The 27,670-nt window shown below is 40.4% G+C and overlaps 1 protein-coding gene across 5 annotated transcripts in view; it reads right to left on the bottom strand.

Annotated features, from left to right (window-relative positions):
• COL19A1 (collagen type XIX alpha 1 chain) overlaps positions 1 to 27,670 on the bottom strand; it is a 188,984-nt gene that overhangs the window by 81,018 nt on the left and 80,296 nt on the right. For all 5 annotated transcript variants that reach the window (XM_083497359.1, XM_083497360.1, XM_083497357.1 and 2 more), the window contains exons 12-15: positions 26,186 to 26,230; positions 14,116 to 14,169; positions 8,019 to 8,072; positions 6,268 to 6,303 (exon numbers count right to left, since the gene is read on the bottom strand). In XM_083497359.1, the coding sequence (XP_083353485.1) occupies positions 6,268 to 6,303; positions 8,019 to 8,072; positions 14,116 to 14,169; positions 26,186 to 26,230 (189 nt within the window). The remainder of the gene's footprint in view (positions 1 to 6,267; positions 6,304 to 8,018; positions 8,073 to 14,115; positions 14,170 to 26,185; positions 26,231 to 27,670) is intronic.

Genomic DNA, 27,670 nt, shown 5'->3' with positions numbered 1-27,670 from the left:
TAGGAACAACAGAAAGCCCCACTCACTATGCCTGTTCAGTTTACTGTCTGAAAAAACCCTATGTCTATGCAAAGCCTAAATTCATAATGTTTACTCAAATGGGAACCGTGCAAGCTTTGTTTTTTATGACACCCACAGAAGCCTTAAAAAATTAAATCAAATCTCTAGCCCTTGTAGGAAGTTATGAAGCAAAATGTGCAGGTACTCTTTTAAGTGATTTATCTGAAATAATCTAGCCTGTCTGTTCCCATCTGCCAGTGTTTTTAGCCAATGAGTGAACTGAGAGTTGAGATTGATAAGTGAATTTGGACACCAAGCAGCAGAAATCCCTGGGGTTACATCTGAATCAAGAATCATAGTTTGTTTTATTCTAACACAACATTACCGGTAAGCCCAAGAACAAAACCTTGGCTATAAATCAAGGTATCTTGGGAGTGGAACAAACCACAAACCCTAGTGAAGACACAACACTAAACCAGGGGTTGCAGTTTCATTCCTTCCAAAGCTAGTGGTGGACAGGGGAGCACATTCAAGGTAAGCCATTAACTATGGTTTACTATGACATGCAACCTGAATCTATGTCTTTGGGTCTCCACCTAAAACTCATACAATAGTTTTATAAAAGCCCTTTGCAATGGAATGAGAAAGTAATCATGGCTAGCTCGCCCCATGATTTTCATGGGACTTGATTTAAACTCAGCTATTGTTCTCTGAATTTTAGAATTTATTCCCATGTTCTAGAACAGGAATAAAGAAAATTATGTTCAGTGGTGAAGGTGATAAAAATTGAAAAGAATATGGGAGATACTAAAACTGCTAGATTACATGCCTCAAAGGGAAGGTATTGCTTGATTAAATTAATACTGTGAATCATTTCATATAAAATTTAATCACTTCAAGGAGTTCCCTCTTGCCCCTTTAAAAAACAACAACCATTCTTCCTGCCAGACTCAAAAGACCCAAGAATATTCTTCATACCTTATTAATTAATCACAAGGTATTTCTTTTGTTGCATTTATGTGAAATGTTAATAAGCTGAGGTCATGAAGACTTTTCTGAACCACTGTGGCCAAAATTGCTGCTATTAGTTATTATACAGCTGAAAGCTAAAATTAAATGACATATTTATAATGTGATAATGTATGTATAACATGTTCAGAGGAATAAAGTACTGGATAAAGTCAGCATGCATTGTAAGTGTTATGTATAATGAAAACAAAATATATTATACCAAATCTAACAAACAGATTTTCTACTTTTCATTGTTCTACTAAGTGTTTGAGGGTGAATATGAAGGGTTGTACCTAAATAAGTTAGAGCAGACCCACTGAAATTCATGGATCAAAATTAAGTCTTCCTCAGTGATTTCTATGGGTCTACTCTGAGTTCAACAAAAGTTGACTACAACCTAGTGTTCAAGGGTGTGTCAGAGCTTCCTTATTTGCCTGTATATGTAGATCAGGTCACAGTCGGACAATCACAAACTATTAAACCATCTCAGTCCTTTGACACCTGAGATGTAAATTTTCAGAATCCACCCTATTTTTTGTGACTGCGTTTTTTGTAAGTTTTAAAAACTTTTTTTATGTTGTATTTTAAATTGTTTGGGCCTTAGAATGAAATGTGAATAGTAAATAATAAATAAATAAATAAATAAATAAATAAATAAATAAAGGGGATCTGCATTTTCTCATAGGTAATGTGGCTGTGTTGTGATGATATTGAAAGAAAATGAAAGGAAGGAAGTAGTCCATGCATTTAGGAAAATAAGAGAACAGGAAGATATCAATAGTTAAACTTTTAAGTATTCCCATTTTTTCTTTGTGCTTGTACTTACATCTATTTTATTCTAAGGGTGGGGCGGGTTTCATGGTCTTTCAGTTTCAAAGATTGCACTATTAACACACAAGAGCTTACTATGCGAAACATCCTAACTATATCATTTAAAGTCTTGAAGGGGGGTTGCATTGCTACATTGCAATGAACTGCATTAGGAATGGAAAGAAACTGAATAATTTTACATCATTATCCTAATGAAAAATATAATATCATTTTTGTGTCAATTGCAGAGTCTGCAAGGTTGTTGTTTTCCAAAACATAAATCTCCTCAGGGGCCAAAAAACCCCATATTTACTCAAGCTTCCCTGAATAACTGTGCAAGGGAGATAAAAATAGCCTAAAATGACAGCAACATATTCTGATTCTCTTGACAGGTTTACCTTGACAAGATACTCCCACTGCATGCAAATAAAATTAAACAAGATTAAAAATCCAAGAGCACAGCACTGCACAACCTGCCCTGGGTGCGGGAAGGAAAACCCTGTTCTTATTCTCCAATATTGAAGCATGTGACCAAAGTTGCAGACAATCAGCTACAACTCTGTTCTTTAAATTACTGGATCAAACAGCAACTATACTGGTAACTATTCTGCTATGTGCAGAAAGATCCTTATACACTTCTATCACGTCCCCGCTTACTCATCTTTTGTTCTAAGTTAAAAGCCCCAAATGTTGCAACCATGTTTATAGGGAATTGTTCCAGCCCCATGATCATTTTGGTTGCAAAATGGTAATCACTGTTGTCTACAACAGTATACAATGGTACCTCAGGTTACATACGCTTCAGGTTACACACACTTCAGGTTACAGACTCCGCTAACCCAGAAATAGTGCTTCAGGTTAAGAACTTTGCTTCAGGATAAGAACAGAAATCGGGCTCTGGCGGCGCGGCAGCAGCGGGAGGCCCCATCAGCTAAAGTGGTGCTTCAGGTTAAGAACAGCTTCAGGTTAAGTATGGACCTCCGGAACGAATTAAGTACTTAACCTGAGGTACCACTGTAATCTGCAGCTTTAGAGCTTTATACAATGTGTACTCTGTATGTCACTTGTTTGCTGAATTTGTATCTGAAAGTGACCACCGAACGTGTCCAGGCCTGAGTGACCAGCTTCCTCATTCTGTTTGCTTTGCGCTGAACATGTTATCTGATGCTTCATTTGACAAGGCCCCAAGGAGTACGGAGCCAGCATTCCAAGTATCTGTTTAGTAAGCAAATCTTAGGTACTTCTGCTTGTGACTGACTTAACCCTTGGCTTCTGTGTAAACATTTGGTGCCATCTGGATGAGTATTTTATAACTCTGCAAAGGGATAGGCCCACAGGAACGTAGAGACGGACGCTCATTTTCCTGGGGAACTAAAAGCTACGGATCAAATGTCAAGAGGAATAGCTTTCATATACTTTACAAGAGAGATCACTATACCACCTTCCTTCACCTGTCACTCTTGTGACATGACATGCACAGGCTTAAGCTCTCGATGCCAGAAAGGAGAGGGGAGCTTAGCCAACTGTGTCATTTCGGATAAAAGTCTCTGACTTCTTTCGCCTTATTCAGCACCTTGACAAAACTATGAAGCTAATGCTGTCATCTCTGGTGTTCAGTCACTGGATGGGCCTAGTGATACACATTAAGAATCTTAGATGTGAAAACGATTACTTATGTGGGTCCTCAGTAAACTAGGCTGCCATTCCATTTGATTTAATGGGGCTTACACCCAAGTAGACATGCCTAGAACTGTGGTGTTACATCCTCTTTAATGTTGAGGAAATAATCTAGCTCATATGAGGTTAAAAATTCAAGTTTTAAATTAATGCTTTTAAAACATACTATAATGTATAAATAATGTATTATAAAAGGTAAATATTATTCAGCATCTCAGGTAGCCCAATTCAAAATACATTTCATTAGAAATAAATTCAACTTATTTTTTCCCCTTGACACCCCCAAATAATTAAGAGGTCTAAATCCACATTTTTCTTAAATATATAGTAGGCTTGATCCAGAAATCCCAGGTGATTTTATATGACAGTTATGCAAAAACCTTGGTAATATAGTGATGCTGACAGAATGTGTAGTCACATGTGTGACTGGGGTGTTAAACTAAATCCTGTATAGGTAACATGCTGCTTCTTAAGCATTAAAAAGGAAGAGTACTAGGCTAACTCCGTATGAAAGTTTCCTGGCTGTGATTATAAGTGAAGGTTGAACTAAGCTCATTCAAACTGGCAACTGCAAGTGCAGGGACAGGAGACAAATTTGATTACATTCACATTTAAAGCTTAATTTATCAAACATTCTGAAACAAAACGTGGAGCACAGCCATCCTTCAAAAATCCCACTTATCAGAATTTCTGCAATGCAGTTCTCCAACCAATGTTCATAAAAAAGGATGTTGGGAGAAAACGTGTATAAAATGAATATATTTGTGAAAATAATATACAAAAATGCATTTACGAGGATAAATTGCTTGCCAAAACATGTGCGTTTGTCAAAACCACTGACAATAATGTGTTAAACTTAATTTTATATTGAATGATTTTAGAGTGTTGTGTTGTACATTTGTACTGTTTTATTGTTGTTAGCCGCCCTGAGCCCGGCTTCGGCTGGGGAGGGCGAGATATTAAAAATTATTATTATTATTATTATTATTATTATTATTATTATTATTATTATACAGAAACTGCAGAAACGTGGAGAACTGAATGTAAGAAGAGAAAAATGAGAAACTGGGAGATCTGAAATTGACAGATCCTTCCATCCCTAGTGACATTGGATAATTTTTTTCCCTGCTGGATGTTCTAAATGTAGTTGTAACAATCACCCCCCTGCCCACTAGTATATGGATGACACACAGCTCTCTTCATTTCCAACATGCTATCCTACAGAGGCAGTTGGAGTTCTAAAACAGTGTTTCGGGGCAGTTCTGAATTGGATATGGGTGTGGATGAACAAACTGAAGCTTAATTAGATATGCCATGAGGAATCTAATAGGCTGTACCAGAAATGAGAATCCCTAATTGAGTCCTTGCAAGTAAGTTCAAACTGAGCAGGGAATGTCTGAATGCCCATCTTTGACACCTCTGCTGCCCCCTTCCCTTACACCCTGAGGGCCCAGTGACTCACATGTGGTAGTGGGGGAGGGGGGTCCAAGATGCTCCAGATTCCTGGCAAAGTGCCTATTCTCCATGGGACTAAGATTACAAATCCCAGCTGCCATAGGAAGAAAATATGGTGCTATTTGCATCAGTTTCCACTAGGGAGAAAGTGGTACAGCTTATCAATCCTTCTTTTCCTATACATGTCCCCGATAGCCTGACAAACACATTGTATGAAAAGAAAGACGACTGGCTCCATAGGTACATCAAGTCAGCAATCTTTTCCTTTGTACAGTTCCCCAGGAAGGGACTGCACATTACGACATACATCCACTTTGTAAAAGGTAAAGGTACCCCTGCCCGTACGGGCCAGTCTTGACAGACTCTAGGGTTGTGCGCTCATCTCACTCTAGAGGCCGGGAGCCAGCGCTGTCCACAGACACTTCCGGGTCACATGGCCAGCTTGACGAAGCTGCTCTGGCGAGCCAGCGCAGCACACGGAAACACCGTTTACTTTCCCGCTAGTAAGCGGTCCCTATTTATCTACTTGCACCCGGGGGTGCTTTCGAACTGCTAGGTTGGCAGGCGCTGGGACCGAGCAATGGGAGCGCACCCCACCGCGGGGATTCAAACCACTGACCATGCGATCGGCAAGCCCTAGGCGCTGAGGTTTTACCCACAGCGCCACCCGTGTCCCTCAACATCCACTTTGTAGGAGCGTATTATAAGACATTTCCTCCCTGTGTGGCTGCAGAGGAAGTATTAGCTGCTTTGAACACCTATAAAATGTTGTTGGAAGGAAGAGGAAGTCTGCAGGTCACCTTGTCGGTTAATAGATTATATGGCTTAATCCACAGATCTATGTTCCATAAATGAGTCTGGGGTGAGCAAAAAGGGTAGGTTTCACTCCAAAACACAGAGAAAACCAGAAATTCCTCACTGCTACCTACAATCCTTCAGTTGTCCCACTGAAGCCATTGTCAGATATGAAAGGTGATGAACAAAATGGCAGAAATTGTTAAAAAATGCTTGCATGGCTTTGTTTCACACATTCAGAATACAAGCAATGTATGCTCTTAAATGGGTAGGAAAACACAGTGTGCATAACTAAATATATCTGTTTTTCTTTACACTATTTCAGGATTGAAAATGCTATAATTGCAATAGTATGTTACAAATCACTGGATGCATATTTTATTTCAGAAAAAGAAGTGAGCAGCTCATTTAACTATCTTATTAACAATCTACTAACAAGTGCAGCATTAGGCAACCCAAAAAATAAACATCGACATGCATGAGAACAATCTCTTCTTGTCTCTTGTCTAGCGTACTTACACTAAGGGCAACTGGTCCTGGAGGTCCCATATCGCCCTATAAAATTAGGCAAAAACCAAAAGTCAGTGATCTTCTCACTCTAAAAAAAACTTAATTACACTTTTTAAAAAGTATTTTATTGATCTTTAAAAAACAGGAACACACACACAAACACCTGAAAGATGAGTACAGGATTCCATATTTGAAAGGAAAGAAACCCAAAGCTTAAAGCTTCAGCTGTTCCTTTTCTCCCCCATTTCTTTTAGGTAGGTTAGGATAAAAGATGATTGCTGACCAAGGTCACCCAAGTGGGTGAGGTTTTGAACTAGATCTGCTTCGTATTAGTTCCAACACTCCATAATCATTACATGACACCAGCTCTTTTGTTTTGCTTATCAGACAGTGTCTGGTCTGAGGTGTCTCTCTATACTGAAGGATTATGTACCAAAATGACCGCTCACCAGTCGCATCAGTGGGCAGCTTTTGTAACCCGGCGTGGGCTCCCCAGCCTCCAGAGCCATGCCATAGCTGCATGGCCATTGCTCTGTCTCCTGGGTTAGCCACCGAAGATACAGGGCTCCCGCCTGGCCCTGGATCAAATCAGTCAATGCCGCGGTGGCAGCCTGGGGGACAGAGCAAAGGCCAGGTAAGGAGGCACCGATGCCATTCAGTCAGCTCAGAGCATCAGTGGAGCAGCATGAAGAGCTGAGGACAAGAGAGAGGTTCATTGGAGGATCAGGAGTTAACCAACGGGGAAGAATATGTACCAAAATGTGTTGCTACCACAGGAAAAAAGGTAGCATGAACAAAAGCAGAATGCCCCGGCGACATCACACATTGTACATTTAAAGCACTCTGGTGCATTTTAACAGGCATGACCTCCCTCTGGAAAGGGAGGTATACATCCCCCAAAGAACAAAAAGAAGCAGGGGGAGGTCCATGTAATGTATGTGTGTGTAGAGGGTAAAGGATCACCTCGTTGGCGTCCATCACTCTTATGGAGGGAGGGAAGATAAATGGATTGCTTAAGCTTTTGTGGACCAGAGCCCATTTTGTCAGATGACCAGAGCATTCATTGATGTATAGAGAGAAGAAAGGGGGGGGCGAGTTGTTTTACAAACTGAGAGCAAAGGACAAAACAACTGAGAGTGGTGCAGATGTGTCACATTACTATGCAGAACACAAACGGATACAAGATCCAATCAGCAGAACACAAATGAATACTAGATCCGATCAGGTGTGACCCATTCCCAACTCCTGTGTGCTGGAGGTGAATGGGCTCAGCGATATGAATAGGGCAGATCAATATCTAAAGAGGGATAATTACAAAATAATTAAACTATTTATAAAATGCTGTAATGTAAAGGTGAGGCAGACGCGCTTGGCTTAGCACACATAATACTTGTCATTGCAACGCATTTGCTTGCTTGCAGGGAAGATGGGTAGAAGCAAGGAGAGAAATGGAGGGGCTGCATTTTTCCAAAGAAATACAAATTGCAGTTTGTGCTCCCCTACAATGTGTGTATTACCAGGAATCCTGCACAGCAAATGAGCAACCATTATAGGTTTATTTGTTTTTCAATAATCTCCTAGTGATACAGAAATAATTGCATCAAAAACCAGAACAGTGCAATTATATGCATATTAAATTTATGAACAGTGATTGTTCTAAAGTGATTTTTGACCATTTTCCTCATTAAACAAGCCTTGTCTGGATATTCTGGCAAATCATCAGGATTTAGTCATTTGCGTATCCACACACGAATGAATACCTTTTCTCCCTTTATACCAGCCACTCCAGGATCACCGGGATCACCTTTCAAACCCTATGGATTAAGCAAAATAATAAAAATAAAAATAAAAATAAAAATAAATGTACCATTACTTCAGCAATACATTAATGCATGTGCCAGCAAAATAAAGCCTTGAGGCTTCTTTAAAATTGCAACCAGAGCAGTGAAGCATCAAAGAAGAACCAAAGAGCTGTAGCAGGTTGTATGAATTACTTGACATAAATTATGAAATGCATATGGGAATTTTGCAACACTGAAAAACTAACTCATCCCCTTTCACTTTTGTAACTTTTTTCTTTCTTTCAACACACTAGATTATGGAAACAAAGGGGAACCAATGCACCCCACACTAAATTTTCAGTTATTTAGAGGAGAGAAGACATTTCATGAAGCATCCAGACTGTGGGAGAGATTCAAAAGCATGCCTGTTTAACAGGAATAGTCTTCTCATCATACTAAAAGACATCTTGAACCAGAGAATAGGCTTCTCACATTTGGGGATCAGATAAGAAACAAGGGTTATAAATGCAATGTGAAATGTGATAAGATGTAGTAGTACTATTACTAAAATTTGTGTTTCCCCTTTCTACATAAATATGTTCAAAGCAGCTCACAACAGAACATCAAAAATGCAAATCAATACAACCTTACAATAACAATAAAATACAATTTCATTTTGAAACATGACAATCCAACAAACAATTCGCTCTGATAATATAAACATTATGACATTTAAAGACACCATAAAGCACACTTATCTTTAAATTCATCAATTAATGACATTTCTATTCAATTAATGTCAACAATATTATTGTTAGCAGTAGTAGTATTGGTGGTAAAATAATTTATATTATTATGTAATATACTATAGGTCACAGGAATTTATTTCCAGCTAGTCTGGCAGATTATAGTTTTTAGAAGAATAAAAAACATAAATAGAATACAATGAATGAATACATCATCACTGTAGTATCAGCTTAGGTGGCTGAGATTGGCACAGAAAAAAAAAGTTATACATGTTACTCTATAGGAGAATCATGATTCATGGCCCCAAGTCCTCCTTCCTCCTCCTTCAAGGTTTCTTAATACTATAGCTTGTTTTTTGGTAACAGGAAAGCAAGTGGCACTAAAATGATAAGCAACATCTGTGCTCTGGGGGGAACAGAAACATTAAATCAGTAAGTATTCAAAATACTCGTATTTGTGCAACTTCACTTCCTGCAAAAATCACATTAATTCACCATCTGGAAGAAAGATCATTTAGAGCTATATGAGCATTTAAGTATCCACTTTGGATTAAATGGTGGATGTTGTCAATAATTCTGATTTAGCTTTGATGTGGCCTTTATTATGCATGCCAGCAACAGAAGAGTTAAATCTGAAGTAGTCTTTGATTTATCAAAAAGAGACAGGCCAAGCAAAGGAAAAAGAAAGTGAGAGGAAGGCTTCTCTATCGCTTATTAATGCCTGTGCATGAAATGGTATAAATGCAAATCATGAGAATCTGATTTCTGAATGAATGTTTAAGGTTTCTGAATTGCTATGGTCTGAAAGTGGAACTGGTTTAGGTGGTAACTTTAGAACACAAATGGAAATCAAAGAAATCACTTCTGTGGCTGTATTTACAGGAGAGATGGAACTGAGAAAAAGACACACAAGGAAACATATGCTATTGCTTAATAATTCCACAAGCACAATAAATCCACAAACTTCACTCACTCCTAACTGGTATGTACATAGCATGATGCTATTTAGAACTTTGTTGCTTAATTTGCAAAATGGGTGAGGTTGAATCAGGCCAACATTTATCTGCCCTTATTTGAGAAGACTTCTCCCAGGAGTCTTTCCCCCGGATGGGAAAATGGGAAGATAGGAACTGATAGATACAGTCTGGCTACATAGAACAGGCCTCATGAACTTGACTCCTAGGAAGGTTACCATCAGCAATAGTTGTTCGCAATAAAGCAGAAGAACCTGTATCAGGTTAGATGGGATATTTTACGTGCCCTGCTATGATGGATCATTCTGAGCCCTGTTGGAATGTTCCATCACTGCTGTGTCAGAATTGACAGCTCATCATTTACCACCACAACCAGGCTGAGGTGGTTAGGTCCTCTTGGTGCCAAGGGCTAGAACTGTACAGGTGTAGAAAGTTTAGCCATTTGCAGTTTGACTGATGCTGCACTTACATCTGAGGTTCTGGAAGTGATAGTGAGGAACATACCCTATTGTGAAATATGTGCTTGGTGCGACACAGCAGAACACAATGCTGTTGACTGTGGGTTCCACTCATGCACACAGCAGGCATGATATCAAGGTCACAGCAACAATAGTAGCTTTAGTAGAATTAGTATACCAGCATTAGGAGCTGACAAGTGTTGTGGCTGAAAGGGCGAGGTGCTACCATTGCCTCTTAGTGATCTATGACTGTTCCCTTGCTGGCAGCGGCCTTTTAAGTTCAAGTTAGGGTGCCAACTGAACATACTCATTGCTGAAAATAGCATGTATCTGAGTCATTCAAGAACTTTAGCACTCTGGCTTCCATCTGAGATCTAGAACCGTCTCTCAGTTGGGCCTGCACGTACATGCTCCCAAATGTGAAACTGCACAGAGGGAAACGTAAGATTATTATGCTACATTTCATATTTGAGCTCAAAGTACAGAACAGACATGTAGCGCACTAATTGAGAATGGAGCACGCAATTAAAAATAGCACTTCCCCCCTTTAAAATTCCATTCAACACATGGGTATAATCATTTCCTGGCCACTGCTCTCCTGTATTCTAAATAGTCATGTAGTTAACCATGGCTATCTTTACTCATGTGCACCCTTCTCAAATGATGTGCTACGTGTGCCACAACATTGTACCCAAACACAAAGTGACAGTATGAAGACATCCATAAACATACAACTTTACCTATTTATTTTTTTAATACACCAACTGTGAGGAGGGTTGGGTAAACTGGTGTTAAAGCTAATTGACTCAATGGCCTTCCTAACAAGAATACATTTTAAAAATATATACAAAAAAGGTTTCATACTAAGTAAAGACAACTAGAATTTCAAAGGGGGAAGTAATCATGTCAGTTAACATAGCCCTGTGACCTGCTTTTCAAATTAGATTGTTTTTAACCCCACCTTATGCTGGTTTCCTGACTATAAGCTGTTTTTAGAGAAGTCACTACACAAGGTGACAGACAGCCTGGAGTGGCAACCTGTTAACCCATTACCCTTTCATTGCTCCATAAATGCTCGCTGTTTTTCTTCTGTTCTTTCAAAAGCTTTTCATTCTTATAAAGGTAAAGGTAAAGGGACCCCTGACCATTAGGTCCAGTTGTGACCGACTCTGGGGCTGCGGCGCTCATCTCGCTTTACTGGCTGAGGGAGCCGGCGTACAGCTTCCGGGTCATGTGGTCAGCACGACTGAGCCGCATCTGGCAAACCAGAGCAGAGCACGGAAATGCCCTTTACCTTCCCGCCAGAGCGGTTCCTATTTATCAACTTGCACTTTGACGTGCTTTCGAACTGCTAGGTGGGCAGGAGCAGGGACCGAGCAACGGGAGCTCACCCCGTTGCGGGGATTCGAACTACCGACCTTCTGATCGGCAAGTTTAACCCACAGCGCCGCCCGCGTCCCTAGGACATTGTAGTAGGTTATGGCAAATGTCCTCTATATATGGTTGCCCACACTTTGAAAAGTGTGGCCTCACTCCATAAGGAGGTAACGGGCTCAAGGCTACTATTGAGACACCCTAATGAGGCTTGTTAAAAACGGCATTTTGATTGCCACCGCCCCCCTCCCATGAGAACACGGACTACGGAGCTTTAGATGATATGTCACTGAACCAAGTTATTTATCTGCACGTTTAGGGTGTGCTCTTCAATCATACATCCCTCAAAGCAGCTTACAATAAAACAAGTCTAATACTAATATGAAACAATTCAGTATAAAACCACAGGGGGGAATATATAAAACAATGACATCTCAGGAGCATTTTTCTATTTTCAGCATGCAAGAAGATAAACTTCCAAAAGCTCAAAAGAGCTTGGAATGTAGAATAGATAGAGTTACACTGGTCCACATGGGGCCTCAATGGAGTGGGTCTGGTGAGATAACTTCAAGTACCACAATAAATAAGCCTCGTTTATAGTGGGAAAAGAGAATCTTACCTAAGAGGGCAGCGTGATCCAGAATAATGCCTCTCCAGCCTTCTAGCTGTACTCAATCCAAGGGTTAAACGCAAGCACAGTCTCCTTACTTGGGAGAAGAACTGTGCAACAAACTGGTACTGCTACACTCTTTTTCAGAGCAGAGCAGGAGCATCTTTGCTTATGCCTAGTCATGTATTCAAGAACTCTGCTTATGAGCCATTGAACCAGGTGCCCTGAACCAGGAGTTGATGCTGAGACTGTGTGCCAATTTTATCAATAAAGTTTGGGGATTTTTCAAGCTGAGAGTCTGACTCTTTCATCCAAGGGTGGGAGCCAGGAAAAGTGCAATTGGTGTGTGTGGGGAGATACACAGAAAGAGAGTGACTGTCTGTGTGCAAGGGAGTATATATCATTTTTTAAAATGTGCATCAGGGTTTATTCAGCATCAGTAGTTTTCTCTTCTCACTGCTGTCAAAATAGCCCAGGCACACTTCCTTTCTCCCAGGATACAAAATAATGTCAGGAATATCGGGGAGTGCTATAACTGGCCCCGGCGGAGAATGCTTTGACACAATCCTCCAAAGATCTCGCATTTATGTTAAATATGAAAATAGTGCATACATTAAAAATGTTATTTTAAAAGTTAGGAAGGTAACATAGATTGGATGCCAAGCAAACTGGGAATAGCAACATGAATGGCATTCATAATCAATATTTATGCTGTTGGCTGGATTTGAAATTGTAGTTCCTGGCTGACGTGCTGTGTGTCTCCAGTGTGCTGAATGGTAAAGTGGAAGGTGCGCATGGGGAGTTAACAGACAGTTTTTATATTCAAACCTAGTTCCTTTTAAGACTAACTAAATAAGACAGCAAGTGCAAACCATCTGATGATGGCAAGGAAGTTAACTATTGGGGATGGACTTTCACTGTTTCAGGCTTATGGCTCCAGAAAGAAACAGTTCTTTCACATTAGATAGATGAAAAAATTGTAGAAGCATGGGCAGGAAAAGAAATAGTGTCAGCCGGGAGGACTTCATCCATTTGCAGAAGGGGGTTTGACCAAGCAGAACAGGAGGCAGAAAAGTGATTTTTGCTCATTATTTTCTCCCCACTGTGGTGCCTCTACCACCTCCCCCATGCTGTTCTGGAGAGTTTTGCCAAACCTTTGGAGCAGATTTGCAGAGACCATAGGAGAGGGGGAGGAATAGGCGAAAACCACTCTCCCCCTTCCATTAACAGAGGCTTCTACTACATAAAAAGTCCCTCTGCAAATGGAAGGTGCAGGTAAGTAAGGTAAAGGTAAATGACCCCTGGGCGGTTAAGTCCAGTCAAAGGCGACTATGGGGTGCAGGACTCATCTCACTTCAGGCCAAGGAAGCTGGTGTTTGTCCATAGACAGCTTTCTAGGTGATGTGACCAGCATGACTAAACCGCTTCTGGCACAACGGGACACGGTGATGAGTGCCAGAGCGTACAGAAAAGCCATTGGGCACAACATAAATTGGAGCCATAACTAACTTTCTGTGCACGCTCACCCACTTCTGAGTGTTTGGTCCAGTGTAGCAAACTGCTCATATCCAGTAAGCACTAGCAGCCAGTATGCTTGGGCAGACCTGCAGTGCCACCAACCCAACACCGCTGTCACCACAGCCCAGCTGGATGTGGCTGGAGAAAAGTAACGACAAGATGGAACTGTGCATATGTACTGGCAGGAGTGCTGGATTGGCTCCATTAGTGTACCCATGCAGCCTCAACCTCACCATCACCCTTTGCCCCTAACCAATCCCTGTGCAGGTAAGTTGTAGCAACACCAGTCTTAGGGTGTCTCTGTTTTGCCACAGTGACTGCTGCTGACAGGAAGAGTTTACACACAAAGAACGGCTATAATATAAATCACTGAGGATAGGTAAAGCATTAACTCACATCTCTCCCAGGTGTTCCATCTGTTCCTTGCTCTCCGCTATCTCCTTTTTCACCCTAGGAGGGGGAAAAAAGCAATTCTTTTAACATTCTTCAAAAAGCGTATCTAAATGGAGAACAATTATGGAAAATTTAAAAGAACAACAACCTTTTTCAGTATGACGTGTAACTGCATCGGGAAACTATTGCATTTTATTTATTTATTTTTGCACTAAGTACAGTTGAATTCTGACACATACAGCAAATTGAAAACGTATAGCATCACAACTCAATGGATTCAGCAAGGTTTAGTAATGCTCAATGAATTCAGTAATGTTTAGTTAACAGAATTCAGAACCAAGAAGGAAAATCTGCGATAAAAATTACAGTGAAATTTGCTAACTGAATTTCACAGTTAAGAACAGAGAAAATTTCAGATGCAAAAGGACTACAATTGGCATTAATTATTCTTGGCTTTCCACCACTTGTTCACATCCTTCATATTATCACCATCCCAACAACTTTCAACCTGCATCTGACAGAGCAGGCTCTGGTCCATGAAAACTTGTCGGAATAAATTAGCTAGACTTTAAAGTGCCACAAAATTTGTCGTTGCTGCTATTATCCTAGCAGCTTCTGCTTATAAAATACTGACTTAAATTGCTATGCCCTCCATGTCATCAGAAGTACCACAAACACAAAAACTGGGAACGGATGGTTAGTAGACACAAGCTTTACCTACACAGTATTGCAACTGCAATTGAGCCATTATAGGATCAATCTGTAAACTCCCATTCAAAAAAGATAGTGCAGTAACCAAACCCCATAACAGACTTGAACTCAGGTGCAAGGGGGAGAGGAAGATAATAACCTTGCTGCAGCAGTTTGTCCTGCTGTGCTGTGCTGATGACCCCTTTTTAAAAATCACGGCAGATGTAGAAACCAGGGCTGAAGAGCGGGAGTTCTCTTCTTTCAAAAAGTGAGCTAAAATTAAAGAGAAATGGCTCCCCTAAATAATGAGCTATTAATGTGGGGAAAGTGGCAACCGAAAGTGGTGTTTACTTGAAATACACTTTTAAGTTACCGTACTTTCCCCCCTGCCTTTTAGTATACATTGTATTTTACCATTCTGTTTAGATGCTGTTTCATCTTATTGTTATTTTATTTTTGATTTGTGTATAATTGCCTACTGACATTTTGAGGCTTTTCTTTTATGCTCCGTACCTTAGTGGCAGAGTATGTGCTTTGCCTGCAGTTCACAATCCCAGCATCTCTAGGTAGGGATGGAAAACACTTTTGCCTGAAACCTTGAAGAGCTGATGTCAGGCTGTGTAAAAAATACTGAGATAAATGGACCAATGGCGTGGTTCGGTACAAGGTAGCTTCCCATACCTTTGTGCAAGCATCCCTAAACTCGGCCCTCCAGATGTTTTGGGACTACAACTCCCATCATCCATAGCTAACAGGACCACTGGTCAGGGATGATGGGAATTGTAGTCCCAAAATATTGGGAGAGCCGAGTTTGGGAGTGCCTGCCTTTGTGGTTCTGGATTTTTTATACTTTTTGTCTTACTGTTTAGCTGTCAGTAATTATTCTTCTTCATATGATTTTGGTTAACAGCCAAAAAACCCCCATGAATTTTGCACAGTCACCATATTCCATACAAAAAGGAAAACAACTTGGAAGAAGAACCACGCTGTTGCCTGCTACCTTACTGCAAAGCAACACGTGGAAAATGCAAATTGCAGCGGTGAAGCATGAAGCATGTTCAAATCCTTCCCCCAAACACCCTTCTTCTGCTGAACAGTGCCTTCCCACTTGCCCTTCAATAGCACTGTGGGTGCATATATATAAGGTAAACGTGCTTTTCACTGGAAAAGTGGCAGGTGGTTCCTAAGTCCAGGAAAAAGGAAGGCAGCCTGTTCTGGAGAGATGGGGGTGAGGGTTGCTGGGGGTGATGGTTGCAGTTCACCTGAAGGATCAGGTGTACAGTGGCCTCAGTGCTACAGGATGCCTTTTAACAGCTTGCCAGCAACAACTATTCCTGCATAGAGATAGCAATTCAGTGGCTGCCCTCGGAGCTGGCCCTCGAAGATGGTACAGAGACAGCAACTGCTGCAAAATACTATGGCCATAGTGCTGGTGGGCCTTTCTGCAAGGGACCATGGGACACTAGTCCTGAAATATGTTCCCTGGCTGCCAATACATCACTGAGCATAATTCAAGGTGCTAGTTTTGATATATAACGCCCCCAAAGGCTCAGGACCTGTTTACCTGTAGAAACACCTTTTTCCTTACTGCCCTGCTTGGACCTTGAAATCAGCTAGGGATGAATGGGGTCAAAGGAGTTATGATCCACCAGAAGGCCTTCTGGCATCCTAGCTTTGGAACATCCTTTCATCTAGGGTTAGGCTGGCACTGATTTTATCCATCTTTCAGTGCCAGCTGAACACCTTCCTCTTCATGTAAGGCCTGTGCTGGAACAGATGTGAGAGATATTGGCAGTTTTATCTTCTGCTGCTTCTTGTTTTCTTGTATTTTAAATTGTTGTTACCTACCTTGAGATCATTTATGATTAAGGGCAGGATAGATATCTTATAAATAAAAAAACAAACTGTCAAGCTCACGCTTCTCTGTTTCACTACAAATCACTCTTTTGCGGCAAAGAATGGGTCTGTCAAATTTTATTACACACATTTGTTTGTAACACTGTTAAGACCCTGAGGTTTTCATCTTTAGGATCAGTTCAGGTATCTTCATCTTAGTTTAATGAACTATGGCTTATTCAACCAGAACAAGCATGGTACTCACTGCATCTTTTCCCTGCCTTCTCGCATGCGCTGTTATGAAAGACCTTTGTGGTTTGTTAACCCATAGTTTCCAGTTGCATCTGAACTTGGAAACTGAGGCTTAATATCAGATATTAAACCACAGTTTCCCAGTTTAGGTGTAGTGGGAAACTGTGGTTTAAGAAACCCCCAAAGTCTTAAATTAATGCATGTGAGGCATGAGGTAAAAAGCACAATACTTATTTCTGAACCAGGCATTAGAGTACAAGCAACCTCTACATCAACAGTAGCAGCACAGCTAGTTAGCTGATTTTTGAAACATGTCTGGCATGTTCTTAGGTCTTCACTATTTTATAATGGCTTAACTAAAGCTGGTGCCTGCACAGCTAAGCAAAATCTGGCAGCCAAGAGGTAAAAAAAAAATGTATTATTAATGTCCCTATTGTTTATTATTCCTGTTTTTCAATGTGGGCATTGACATGTATAAATGAGAAGCCTCTAGCAATTACTGAGATCAGTTTCTACTGAGCCACAAACCTGAGGCTGCAATTTGACTTGCATATAGGTGATCTCTGTAATCCCACTGACACTCCAGCAGTTATATGGCTATATATATATATATATATATATATATATATATATGGTCACAATATATGGCAACTTTTAAGTAAGTGAAATTAAGGGCAGCTATAAAACTTAAAATGTAGATTCACTAGGTTCTGAGAATGAATGCTATTCCTAAAAAATGAAAGGGGTTATGTTTCTCTAAACTCCCATATCTACCAAAGTTGAAACTTAGCCCTTTAAAAAGGAGTACAATATCAAAGAAGAGTCTCTATATTATTCATCACTTTAATTCTGTTATTGTAACAGTCCAGAACTAAGTTAACTCAACTAAGATGATTTCTGCTCCATGTTCTTAACTCAAAGCTCTTTCTCCAGTGTAAACAATATAGTCAATGTACTTGACTTCCAGCATATCAGAGCCTAACTAACCCTGGAATTTTCTTCCAAATTTTATGCCTACTACTATATACCCAGTTTAATGTTTTGCAGTCTGGCAAATTTATAAAATATTTTATAAGTGTTTTTATTTTATTTTGTAAACAATGCTTATGTTCTAATTCTAGAACCTTAAAACTGATGTCCTACAATTGTTGTGGAGTTGCAAACCATCAATTGGGGCCATCTGAGCTAGAAAAGAGTTGTAGAACCCAAAGGCTAGTGGCAGCGATATGCTGGGGAAGGGAAGAGAGAGAGCCAGATGGAAATGGAAGAGTGGAAAGGAAAGCAGAGAACAAAGAATAAGGAAGCAATTGTTAGAAACTCTGGTTTCATTCAGTGAATATGGTGCATTCTTCTTCCCTTGAAGTCTTTATTATTTCCTTGAGTCTACAAACAAACCCATCCTATCCTTCACTTTTTCCACATTACTGCTCATTAGTTCTAAGAGCCCTGCGCCTTTTTATAATTTTCTACTGAATTCCAAGAGTGCCACAAAACAGTTCCAATAATGGCTGGGGGAGGGAGGAATCATATTCATGGAAACAGCTTTTTGTTGCTGCTGCTGTAGGGGCTCTATCCCCATGTTGCATGGGTCACCATTAACAGAACTGCCAGTCTTACATTACACTGTTCAACACACACACACACCACCCCTTGAGTGTACTTGGTGTTCATAACTACAAGCACTTCCTTCACAAGGAACTGCAGTGAGAAAGAAATGAATACATATCAAGGCCAGTTGGTAAACAGGTGTGACTAGATGGCAAATTGAACAGATCCATGTCTGATTCACCATGTGGCATCACTAGATGGCACTGCCAAGTTTGCAACTTAGAATGTCATACTGATGCAAGACTTCAGGATTGAGTGGCGGCAGAATACACATGGACTTTGTTGCAAGGTGTACATTTGGCAGTAAACAATTAAATGACCACGTTGCTGTGCTGTGCATGGACCCACTCCACTCATATTCTCACCATATCAAAATGGGGAGTTCCCCTGCTGTGCAAGCAACTGAGTAGTTCTTCCCATCCTCTAGCACACAGTCCTCCACAGCTCATCTCCAAACATCCAACTTCTGCCACTACCTCAGCTGATATCTCAGAACTCCATATCCAAATCACCCTGGCCCAAACCAATGAATACACTCAGTGGCCATTTAAAAGCCCTTTAGAGACAGGAGAGTGCCTCAGGAGAAGACTCTAGGCCTCAAACTTATTTCCCTACGTTTCCCCCCTACTTGGTGCACACACTCCCCACATGACGATGCCTTCACTATTTCACCTCACTTTCTTCCCATCTTGTACTGACAACAAATTAGAGGGAAGAAAAACACTCCCTGACTTTGCTTTTGAGAGCACTGAGGTAGCCAACATGATATCTGAGAGGAATTCAAGCATTTCTCATGTCTCCTACCAGCAGTCCTTACTAGAATGACATTTACAAAACAAATGCTGCCTATTCTTAACCCTGAACAAAGTAATTGGATAAAAAGTCATAGGAAGCCATGCTGGTCCATCTTGGGGAGGGGGGGATTTAAAAGCCACAGTATAATGTACCTTCATGACCCAAAATTAAGTGTGAGAAACCTGTGGCCCTCCAAATATTGTCAACTCCAAATCCCATCAGCCTAAGCCAGTGTAGCAATTGGTTAGAGATGATGTGGGTTGTAGTCCCACAATACCTGGAGAGCCACAAGTTCACTACACCTGCCCTAAATTTGCCAACAAAATTACTACTAGTAGTAATCCAGTCATTACTACTAATTTATAAAGGTCCCGCTCCACAAGTCTCTGCCAAGTGAAGCGTGGCAGGTACCTGAACTTGCAAGTTATTTGGGATGCTATGAATAAAGCATAGATTTCTGAAGAACAGGATTTGTCTTCTCACATAGAAGCCTTTAAATTCCTACAAATGGTCTTCAGCAGAAAGGTTGCCAAGATGCTGAGAATTTTCATGTACAAATATTTTTACAACAACAATATTTGCAGTATAACAAAGTGCAAGGGGCACACTGCTGAATCCATAAATGAGAGATTTTAAAAACAGATTAGACAAGCACCTGCCTTAGATGTGATTATGAGTAGCGGATGAAATACATGACACTTAAGGTCACTTACAGGCCTAAATTCTATAATTAGCCTTGCATTTTCATGACTGCCAGTTTACAACTCCATATAAATTGGGTCCAGATAACAGTGATAGTCAGTCATTTCCCCTCCAGATGTTTGAATTTAGCAAATTGGAACACTGAGCTGAAGACACAGGCCTTTAGGCCTTTGTTCTGGTTTGCAGACAGAGATCTGGTATGAAGGCTCTCCAGCTTGGAGGCATTCCCTAGTTGCATTCATGCTGACTGAACCAGACTGCTCCCAGAATTACTGGAAGGATGCTCTCCCAGTAAGATGACAAACCTTGAGAATAGAATATAAGTAATAAACAAGAAATGGGGATGCAGACATCTCTCCTGGGATCACATAGCCTTGATCCCCACCCCACATCCCCACTCTCCTGCCTCCTTCTGGGTTATTTATATCTCCTTTGCAAAACTAAAACAATAGGGAGAGGGTCATATGCAGTGTTCTTCAGGAAGGCATGACCAAAAAGGCTTTGGTGACAAACAACCAGAAGAAAATAAGAGAAGCAAATTTTGAAAGCGCCCTTACTACTCATGCAATAGGTCAATAAATCATATTTTAAGATTGATTTCTGATTTCTAGCTGGAGAACATTCGAGTCCTTACAAGAAACAGAAACTAGCCCCGTTCCCTTTTCTTTTAAAAAGGTAAGTCAGGAACCAATCTTTTCCTGTCAGTAGCTGACAAATGGCATTACTCTCACATAATGCATTTTTAAGACATCAACATTTACTGTGGATTCAGCAGACTGCTACAATTGTTGTTTAGAGACTAGCAGATTCCGCACAGCGATTACAACAATGTCAAATGTGTGATGGACTGGTGAGCATGTATTGTAAAGCCTCAGCTTCACAAGCTTCTGATACCAGTGTGACCTCTCAGTTTATATTTCTGCAAGTTCCTTAATTTGTTATACTTCCATTCCAGCCTTCGTTTGAAAAGCTCAGAGCAGTGTACATAGATCTCCCCTGCCCCATTTTGCTGCTGCAACAAACTTGTAAGGAAAACTATCCCATGAGATAGTGCCTGACCCAATATTACCCAGTGAGTTTCATGGCAGAATAGAATCTGGGTCACCTCTGCCTAAGCCCAACAAGGCAACTATAGGCTAATCCACACTTACATTTTCTCCGCTCTTCCAGACATAGTCTGCACTTTAAAGCTCAGAGTCCAAGTGGCTTTCCCCCCCAAACCCCAGTCTTTAAAGCAGCATTGGAGCAAACATAAATCTGCAGAAAACCTGAATTGATGTTTGCTTTGATTAAACACTAAAGACCAGTGCGTGAGGATCCTCCATCTGCTCAGAATGAGTAAGAATAACAAAAGCCAGGCTTCAGAGTTTAGAGTTTGCTGGATTGCGACATAGGACAAAAGGTGGCAGTCTGTTAAGGCAGCTAGCTCAGGAGAGGGTCAGAGCTATGGCCAGTGGCGTAGCATGGGTTGTCAGCACCCGGGGCAAGGCAAGTAATTTGCGCCCCCTAACCCGTGGATTTGCGCCCCCTAACCCTAACCCCCAGATGTTGCGCCCAGTGCGGCCGGGCCCCCCTGCACCCCCCACGCTACGCCACTGGCTATGGCTGATGTCCATCTGAATCCAGAGCTACCGGTATGCCTACAAGAGAAGCAAGACCCTCTTGGGGTTTCAGTGCTGTGAATGCCTCCATTGTAGGCTCAGGTTGTATATGTGTGTCAATAAACCATGTATCATAAAGACATCACAGTCTCTGCTGTGCCTCATTTCCAAAAGGAAGCACAAACCCTAGGTAAAGCACTTAAAACACCCAGAATCTTGCATCACTCGGACATTGGGGGTGGCATGAAACAGTATTATCTACTTAGGTTCTCTATTTTGCAGTAGAGTTACTTCTGGCAGTTAAATATCTGACTGATAGACATTTTTATAAGGCTAAAATCCTATGCACAATTTCTTTGGAGTAAGCCCTATTGATCACAGTAGGACTTCTTTCCAAGTAAATATCTATTAAATCGGACAGCATCATTTTCTCAACGAGAAATGGACTTGCCTTTAATTTTGACTTTTCATTTAGAATTAATGAATCTTCTTACCTCCAGTATTTCTTGCAACATGCACTCATAGATGTCTAGCACTCTGAGAGCAAAGAAGTTAATGCTGTTTCTCCTTTTACATTTTGTTTCAATTTTTATTTTTCTCATCATGTTACACATACCATTATTAAACACTGGAAAATCAATAGCCCACTACAAAACTGATGCACTAGAGGCCACGTTCTTTGCTAGAAATACTTTATTGATTTTATATAGGTCAAATTCCCCCCCCCCTAGACTATTTGCACCTGGATATTTGCTGCTGCAAGTGGAAATCAATTTCTGTTCTCTAATAAACTTAACTTTTTATCGTTCTCAGAACAAAAATAAAGAGCTGCAAGCTGTTTTCAAGAAGGGTATTGCTCACATACAAATAGTAATCTGTATGTTGTGGCACAGTCCCAAATTGGCCACAAGAACAATATTTTACTACCCTGTCCTCTTTAGTTTTTTCTTGTCAGAACATTCTTTTATTGCCAATTATATACATTAATTTGTTTTGGCCGAATTCAGTTGTAATATGCTGCAGGCTTCCATAATTTGCTCTTCTCAGAATAGGGAGTTCCTTGCAAGCATGAAAGAGAAATAAGTCCTTGGCCTGAGCTCTGCAGACTTATTTGTCAGAGTAACACACCACACTTGCCAACTACAATACAGCAATATATGTTCTACTGCTACAACACTCTCATCAAAATTATCCTGAACCTTAAAGTGTCCAGTCAAGCTAAGTCATGTTAACAACCAATTCATTAGTTTTGTAACAAATGAAAAACTGAACCAAATGGAGTGTGTTTGGTTCAACTTTCATTCATTCCAAAACAAATGGGTAAAAGTGGGTTCACACTCATCTTCAAGTGAGGGAGCTTATCTTCCTTGGCAGAAAATGGTATCTTCCTAGCGGCTGTCTTCTGTGATTGCCCCCCCCCCAAGCTCCTCTCCTCTCACGACACATCTCCTCTCCCTCAACCAAAACAAACAAACAACAACACCCCACAAATTAAAAATGGCTCATTCTAAAGATCAGAGACCACAATATTCAAAATAGTCGCTTTGCAAACGAACTGCTTTATATCTTTTTTCTGATCTACCAAGATACTGCCCTGTTTGCTCCCGCACCCCCACAGGGCCATCAGAGCTCTCAACAATTTTGACCCACCAATGTGTTTCCTGAGCAAAACTCCATTATAAGTAAGTGCTGACATATGGTTACTTCAGGTTTTTACAGCTTCTGTTCCCCAGTCTTACATACTTTCCAGAGTGCTGGTTCTGAAAATGTGCAAAAAATGAGAGCAGTTACTGCAGAAAGATGTGGGGAGGACTTAAACTTTAAAGCCAAGAGCTGTCACAATGCAGCCATTCACAAGAACCTTCCTCCGTGAGACGTACTCCGCACAGGTGTTGGCTCACATTAATAGTCACCCTCAGACATCTGTCCACACAAAGCAGATGGTAATAGGCTTAATCAGAGAAGTGCAGCATGTAGGATTGTGTCCAGGATGGCTTCCCTATCCCATCTGTAGGGCAAAGCTGTTTTTTGTTATTAACGCACATCCTTCTGCCCTTGCCCTTTTAATCCATGCGTGGGAGTGCAAAGGGAATCAAAAGGACCTCACTTCACTCCTTTACTTGCCACTGAATCTGATACTGAGTTGGTTTGCGCCTCACACTGTGCCAGTTTGTTTTAAACCATGGCTTAATCATGAACTTGCCTCCTGCCCCCAGCACAGGATTCCTTAACCCCACAAGGCAATGTGTGCAGTAACTCATAACTGCACCAATGCTTGTTCTTAGCTTATATCTGGCTTACTGTTTGTGGTTTGCCATGTCATGCAAACCCAGATCGTAGTTTGAAGCAAACAAGCCACCACCTAGGTTAGCATGATATGGCAAGCCATACTGTGACCTGTGCATCTGTGGGAGCAGGATAAAGCCAGGTCAATGGTTTCAAACAAGGATTGGCAACCTGTGACCCTCCACGTATGGTTGGACTATCACTGAGCACTGGCCATGCTGGCTGGAACTGATGGGAGTTGAAGTCTAGAGGTCCACAGGTTCCCCACTTCTGATTTCAAAAATCTACAGCCTAGTGTGACACATGAAAGGGGCCACTGCACGGGGGGGGGGGGGAAGGAGTGCTATTTTGGAGCATGGTTGAAAATTCTTAGTACTAGCCATGGTTCAATTTCAGAAATGTAGAAAATGTCAGTTCCAAATTCAAACAGATACTTTTATTTCATGACTCATGGTACTGTATATAAGGGGTGGGGAGGGAGGGTGGTGAAGGCCCATGTTACAAGTTTGCACTCGCCCCAAAATGATGCTTGGGCCCCAACTATGTGTAAAATGGGATGTTTAAATTCCCTCAGTGAATAGGTGTTTGACACATTCCTTTCTTCAACCTCTCTCTCTCTCTCTCTCTCTCTCTCTCTCTCTCTCACACACACACACACACACACACACAAATGTGCACGCACACACTCACTTCTGGCTTTCCTTGTCAGAGGCAATTCCATTACAATATTATATTTTGCAATGCCATAGATTATTACCAGCATCTATGCACTGAAGGACTACTGGATGTCAAAATCTGTTTAAGCACTCAGAGATTCCTATAATATTTTGGACAACCACAAAACACTTGTTAGAATCAAGACCAAAACCAGAAAGCTATTAGCATTTGTGACTGCACATTTTTTCAAAGTCTGCATTAGAGTGAAGGAAAACTGAACACAAATAGTGCAGCCAGAGTGGCAGCAGCAGCTGCAGCCATCCCAACCCGGTGTCCAAATAAAATACAATTGTAAGACATAAGAATGCTTTGACACAGCTGCTGGGAAGCCACTTAAAATCATTAAAAGGTTAATTGAGAATTATTTAAAAATAAAAACATGCTCAGATATCATCCAAGCATGTCCCTTTTATCCATCTCACAACTGCTAGAAATAATGGAAGTTGATAGTAACTTTTCTCTTTTTGCAATATCATTTACACTCCTAGATGGTCAAAGTTATTTTTAATCTCTTGCATACTTCATTTTTAGATGCAAAAATGATCTGTTTCAATGAGGTGCACTCATTGGACCTGTCTGTAGATCTCAATCACATTTTAAAACTTGAAGAGTTACAAGCAGCATTTGTACCCCAGGAAAGTGTCCCCTGGTCCTACACATGAAGGAAAAAATGTCAGCTCAAGCCAATCTGCAATAGTAACATCCTAAGCAAATAAAATCTGTCCTAGTCTAGGTGCCACATGCACCAATCCAACACAGCAAACTTTTTTTGTCATCTGAGGGCCTTTAAAATGAAGGATGTCGTATTCGGCCTGTTCCCTATGCTACATCAACCTAAGCCTTCTAAAAAATAACCACTAAACATGTCACCTGCTCAAATCCAGTTCAGTCACTCAGCCGGCCCCAAGAGTCCATGAAGCTACCTACTAGCAAGGTTGTAACCCAGTGAGGATAGGATGGAGACACAAATAAAACTGGCAGCCACCAATAATGCCTGTTCAAATGGCTACTGTGAATTGTGAGATTGCAGGAATCCCTTTTGAAGCTAATGTTGGAAATCACATGGAGTCCACCATGCATCACGTCTGATGATGGACATGAGATTCCTCTAGTAATTGCAGCTATAGTTGGTACATGATTCTATGAAAAGGGGTTAGCTGGCAGTCCTAAGTGCAAATATACAATAAATTACTGCTGGCAACATCAGCACCTTGTAACATCGGTTACCAAGTGTTTTGTCAAGGCTGGGTTTATGATGAAATATGAACAATGGTTACAAATTCAATTCAAACAGTAAATGTCACATTTTTGAAAACATTTTTTCTTATTACTAGACTGAACAGCAGAAGCCTTGCACTGAAGTGCTCTATCAGTGGCCTAGTTCACAATAAGCCATTGAACAAAGTATGGTTTAAATGGGAATGAGAAGCAGGCTTTAATCTATAGTTTAATGTGACATGCGAACTAGGCCATTATCTTTATAGAAAGTAGTTTTGCATCTGAAATAGTGAGAAATGGGTCGCAGCTGAAGTTATAAATAATTAAGCCAATATACAGTAATATCAAATAACATCAGTATTATTTACCTTTTCTCCAACTTCACCTTTGTCACCCTTCAAGCCATGTTCACCCTGGTTTTGGGAGCAATGTAAGAAGTCAGTAGCATGCAAAACTTCTAAAACAACCATTTCAACATATTGAAACAATGGATACTGCTTTACATTTCCCCTTTTGTGTTTCTATCTAAGAGGAGGGAAAGCTAATTACTCACTTCTTAAAAGAATTACAGAATATATTTTGACTCATAACAATGATTGAGATGGGGCTTCTAAATATACAAAAACCAAGCCTCAAAGGACCTTCATCCCTCGAAGTTTCTGTGTCGCCTTTATTGATAATAATGTTAACGTTCTGAAACACTTTCCTTTTATTAAAGCAGGGAAGCTAAAAATATAACAATAAAGGTTTGCATAGAATAACTCACCATTTCAAATCTAATATCCCCATGACATACCTGACAATTGCAAGTTTGATCAAAATAGCTTGGACCATCTTTATATTTAACAAACTGAAAAGAGGCCTTCAAACCTTCACACTTCCTTATGATCCTATATATTTGAGATGTATAGACAGAACTTACCACCTTACGTCCTGTTAAAGTACCTCTGGGTGGTTATAATCGCCAATAGTTCACTATTTCACTGATCCTATTCCCTTTTCTTGTGTTCTCAACAGTCATATGAATGCCATGCACATAAACAATCTGACTTAATAGCTAAGACCACCATTTTACTATTCATGGTAGATAAAACACTGAGTGCTATTTCTAGCAGCAGACTTTTTATTAGCAATGGAGTAGCTGAGAGACAGGCATTTTACTGCCTTTTTGCTTGAAAATGGTCATTCAAAATAGCCACCCAAGCTCTTATTTCCTGTAAAACAATGCTTCATTGATAGATCTGAAAAAATAGGGGTTAACTGGAAAAGTTCTTATATAGTATAAGCAACAGAGACACATAAAAAGATGCGCGCGCACACAGAGGTTTGTTTAACTGTTGCAAACCCAGAAAATTTTATATATTTTAAACAAAAATGCCTACATATATTATAAAGTTTTCTTGGGCAAATGTGAAGAAAATTTTTAATATTTTATCAGCACACCCAGTCTTATTGATATGATGTGTTCTTGCAGCAAGTAGAACATATTGCTTATCTAGAGAGCTCAGCTGAGAAAATGTAAATGCATAAGGCTGGATATTAAGGTGTGTGTACAATATCTATTACACTAGAACAAAGAGGCTGTGTGGTTTCAAGAATAGTTTCTGGAAGCAGTGTCTGAATGCATCTTATGAAAAATCACAATACGGAAGTTGGATAGTCCCTCTAAATCTGGGAAAGATGAATTTTTTTCTATCAATAGATTCACTGATATAAAGTACTGCACAATAATCATGACCTTTTAATTACCAAATGTACACAAAACATATTTTGTCATGTTCAATGCACATTTCTATGCTCCCACTGGTGCTTAAAAGAACACTATTACTCTACAGGTTAGTAACAAACAATGG

This window comes from Podarcis liolepis (assembly GCF_965112155.1).
Source record: "Podarcis liolepis genome assembly, chromosome: 3".
In the NCBI taxonomy this organism is placed as follows: domain Eukaryota; kingdom Metazoa; phylum Chordata; class Lepidosauria; order Squamata; family Lacertidae; genus Podarcis; species Podarcis liolepis.
The sequence above is the reverse complement of the archived record's forward strand: the minus strand, read 5'-3'. Positions and strand labels throughout refer to the sequence as shown.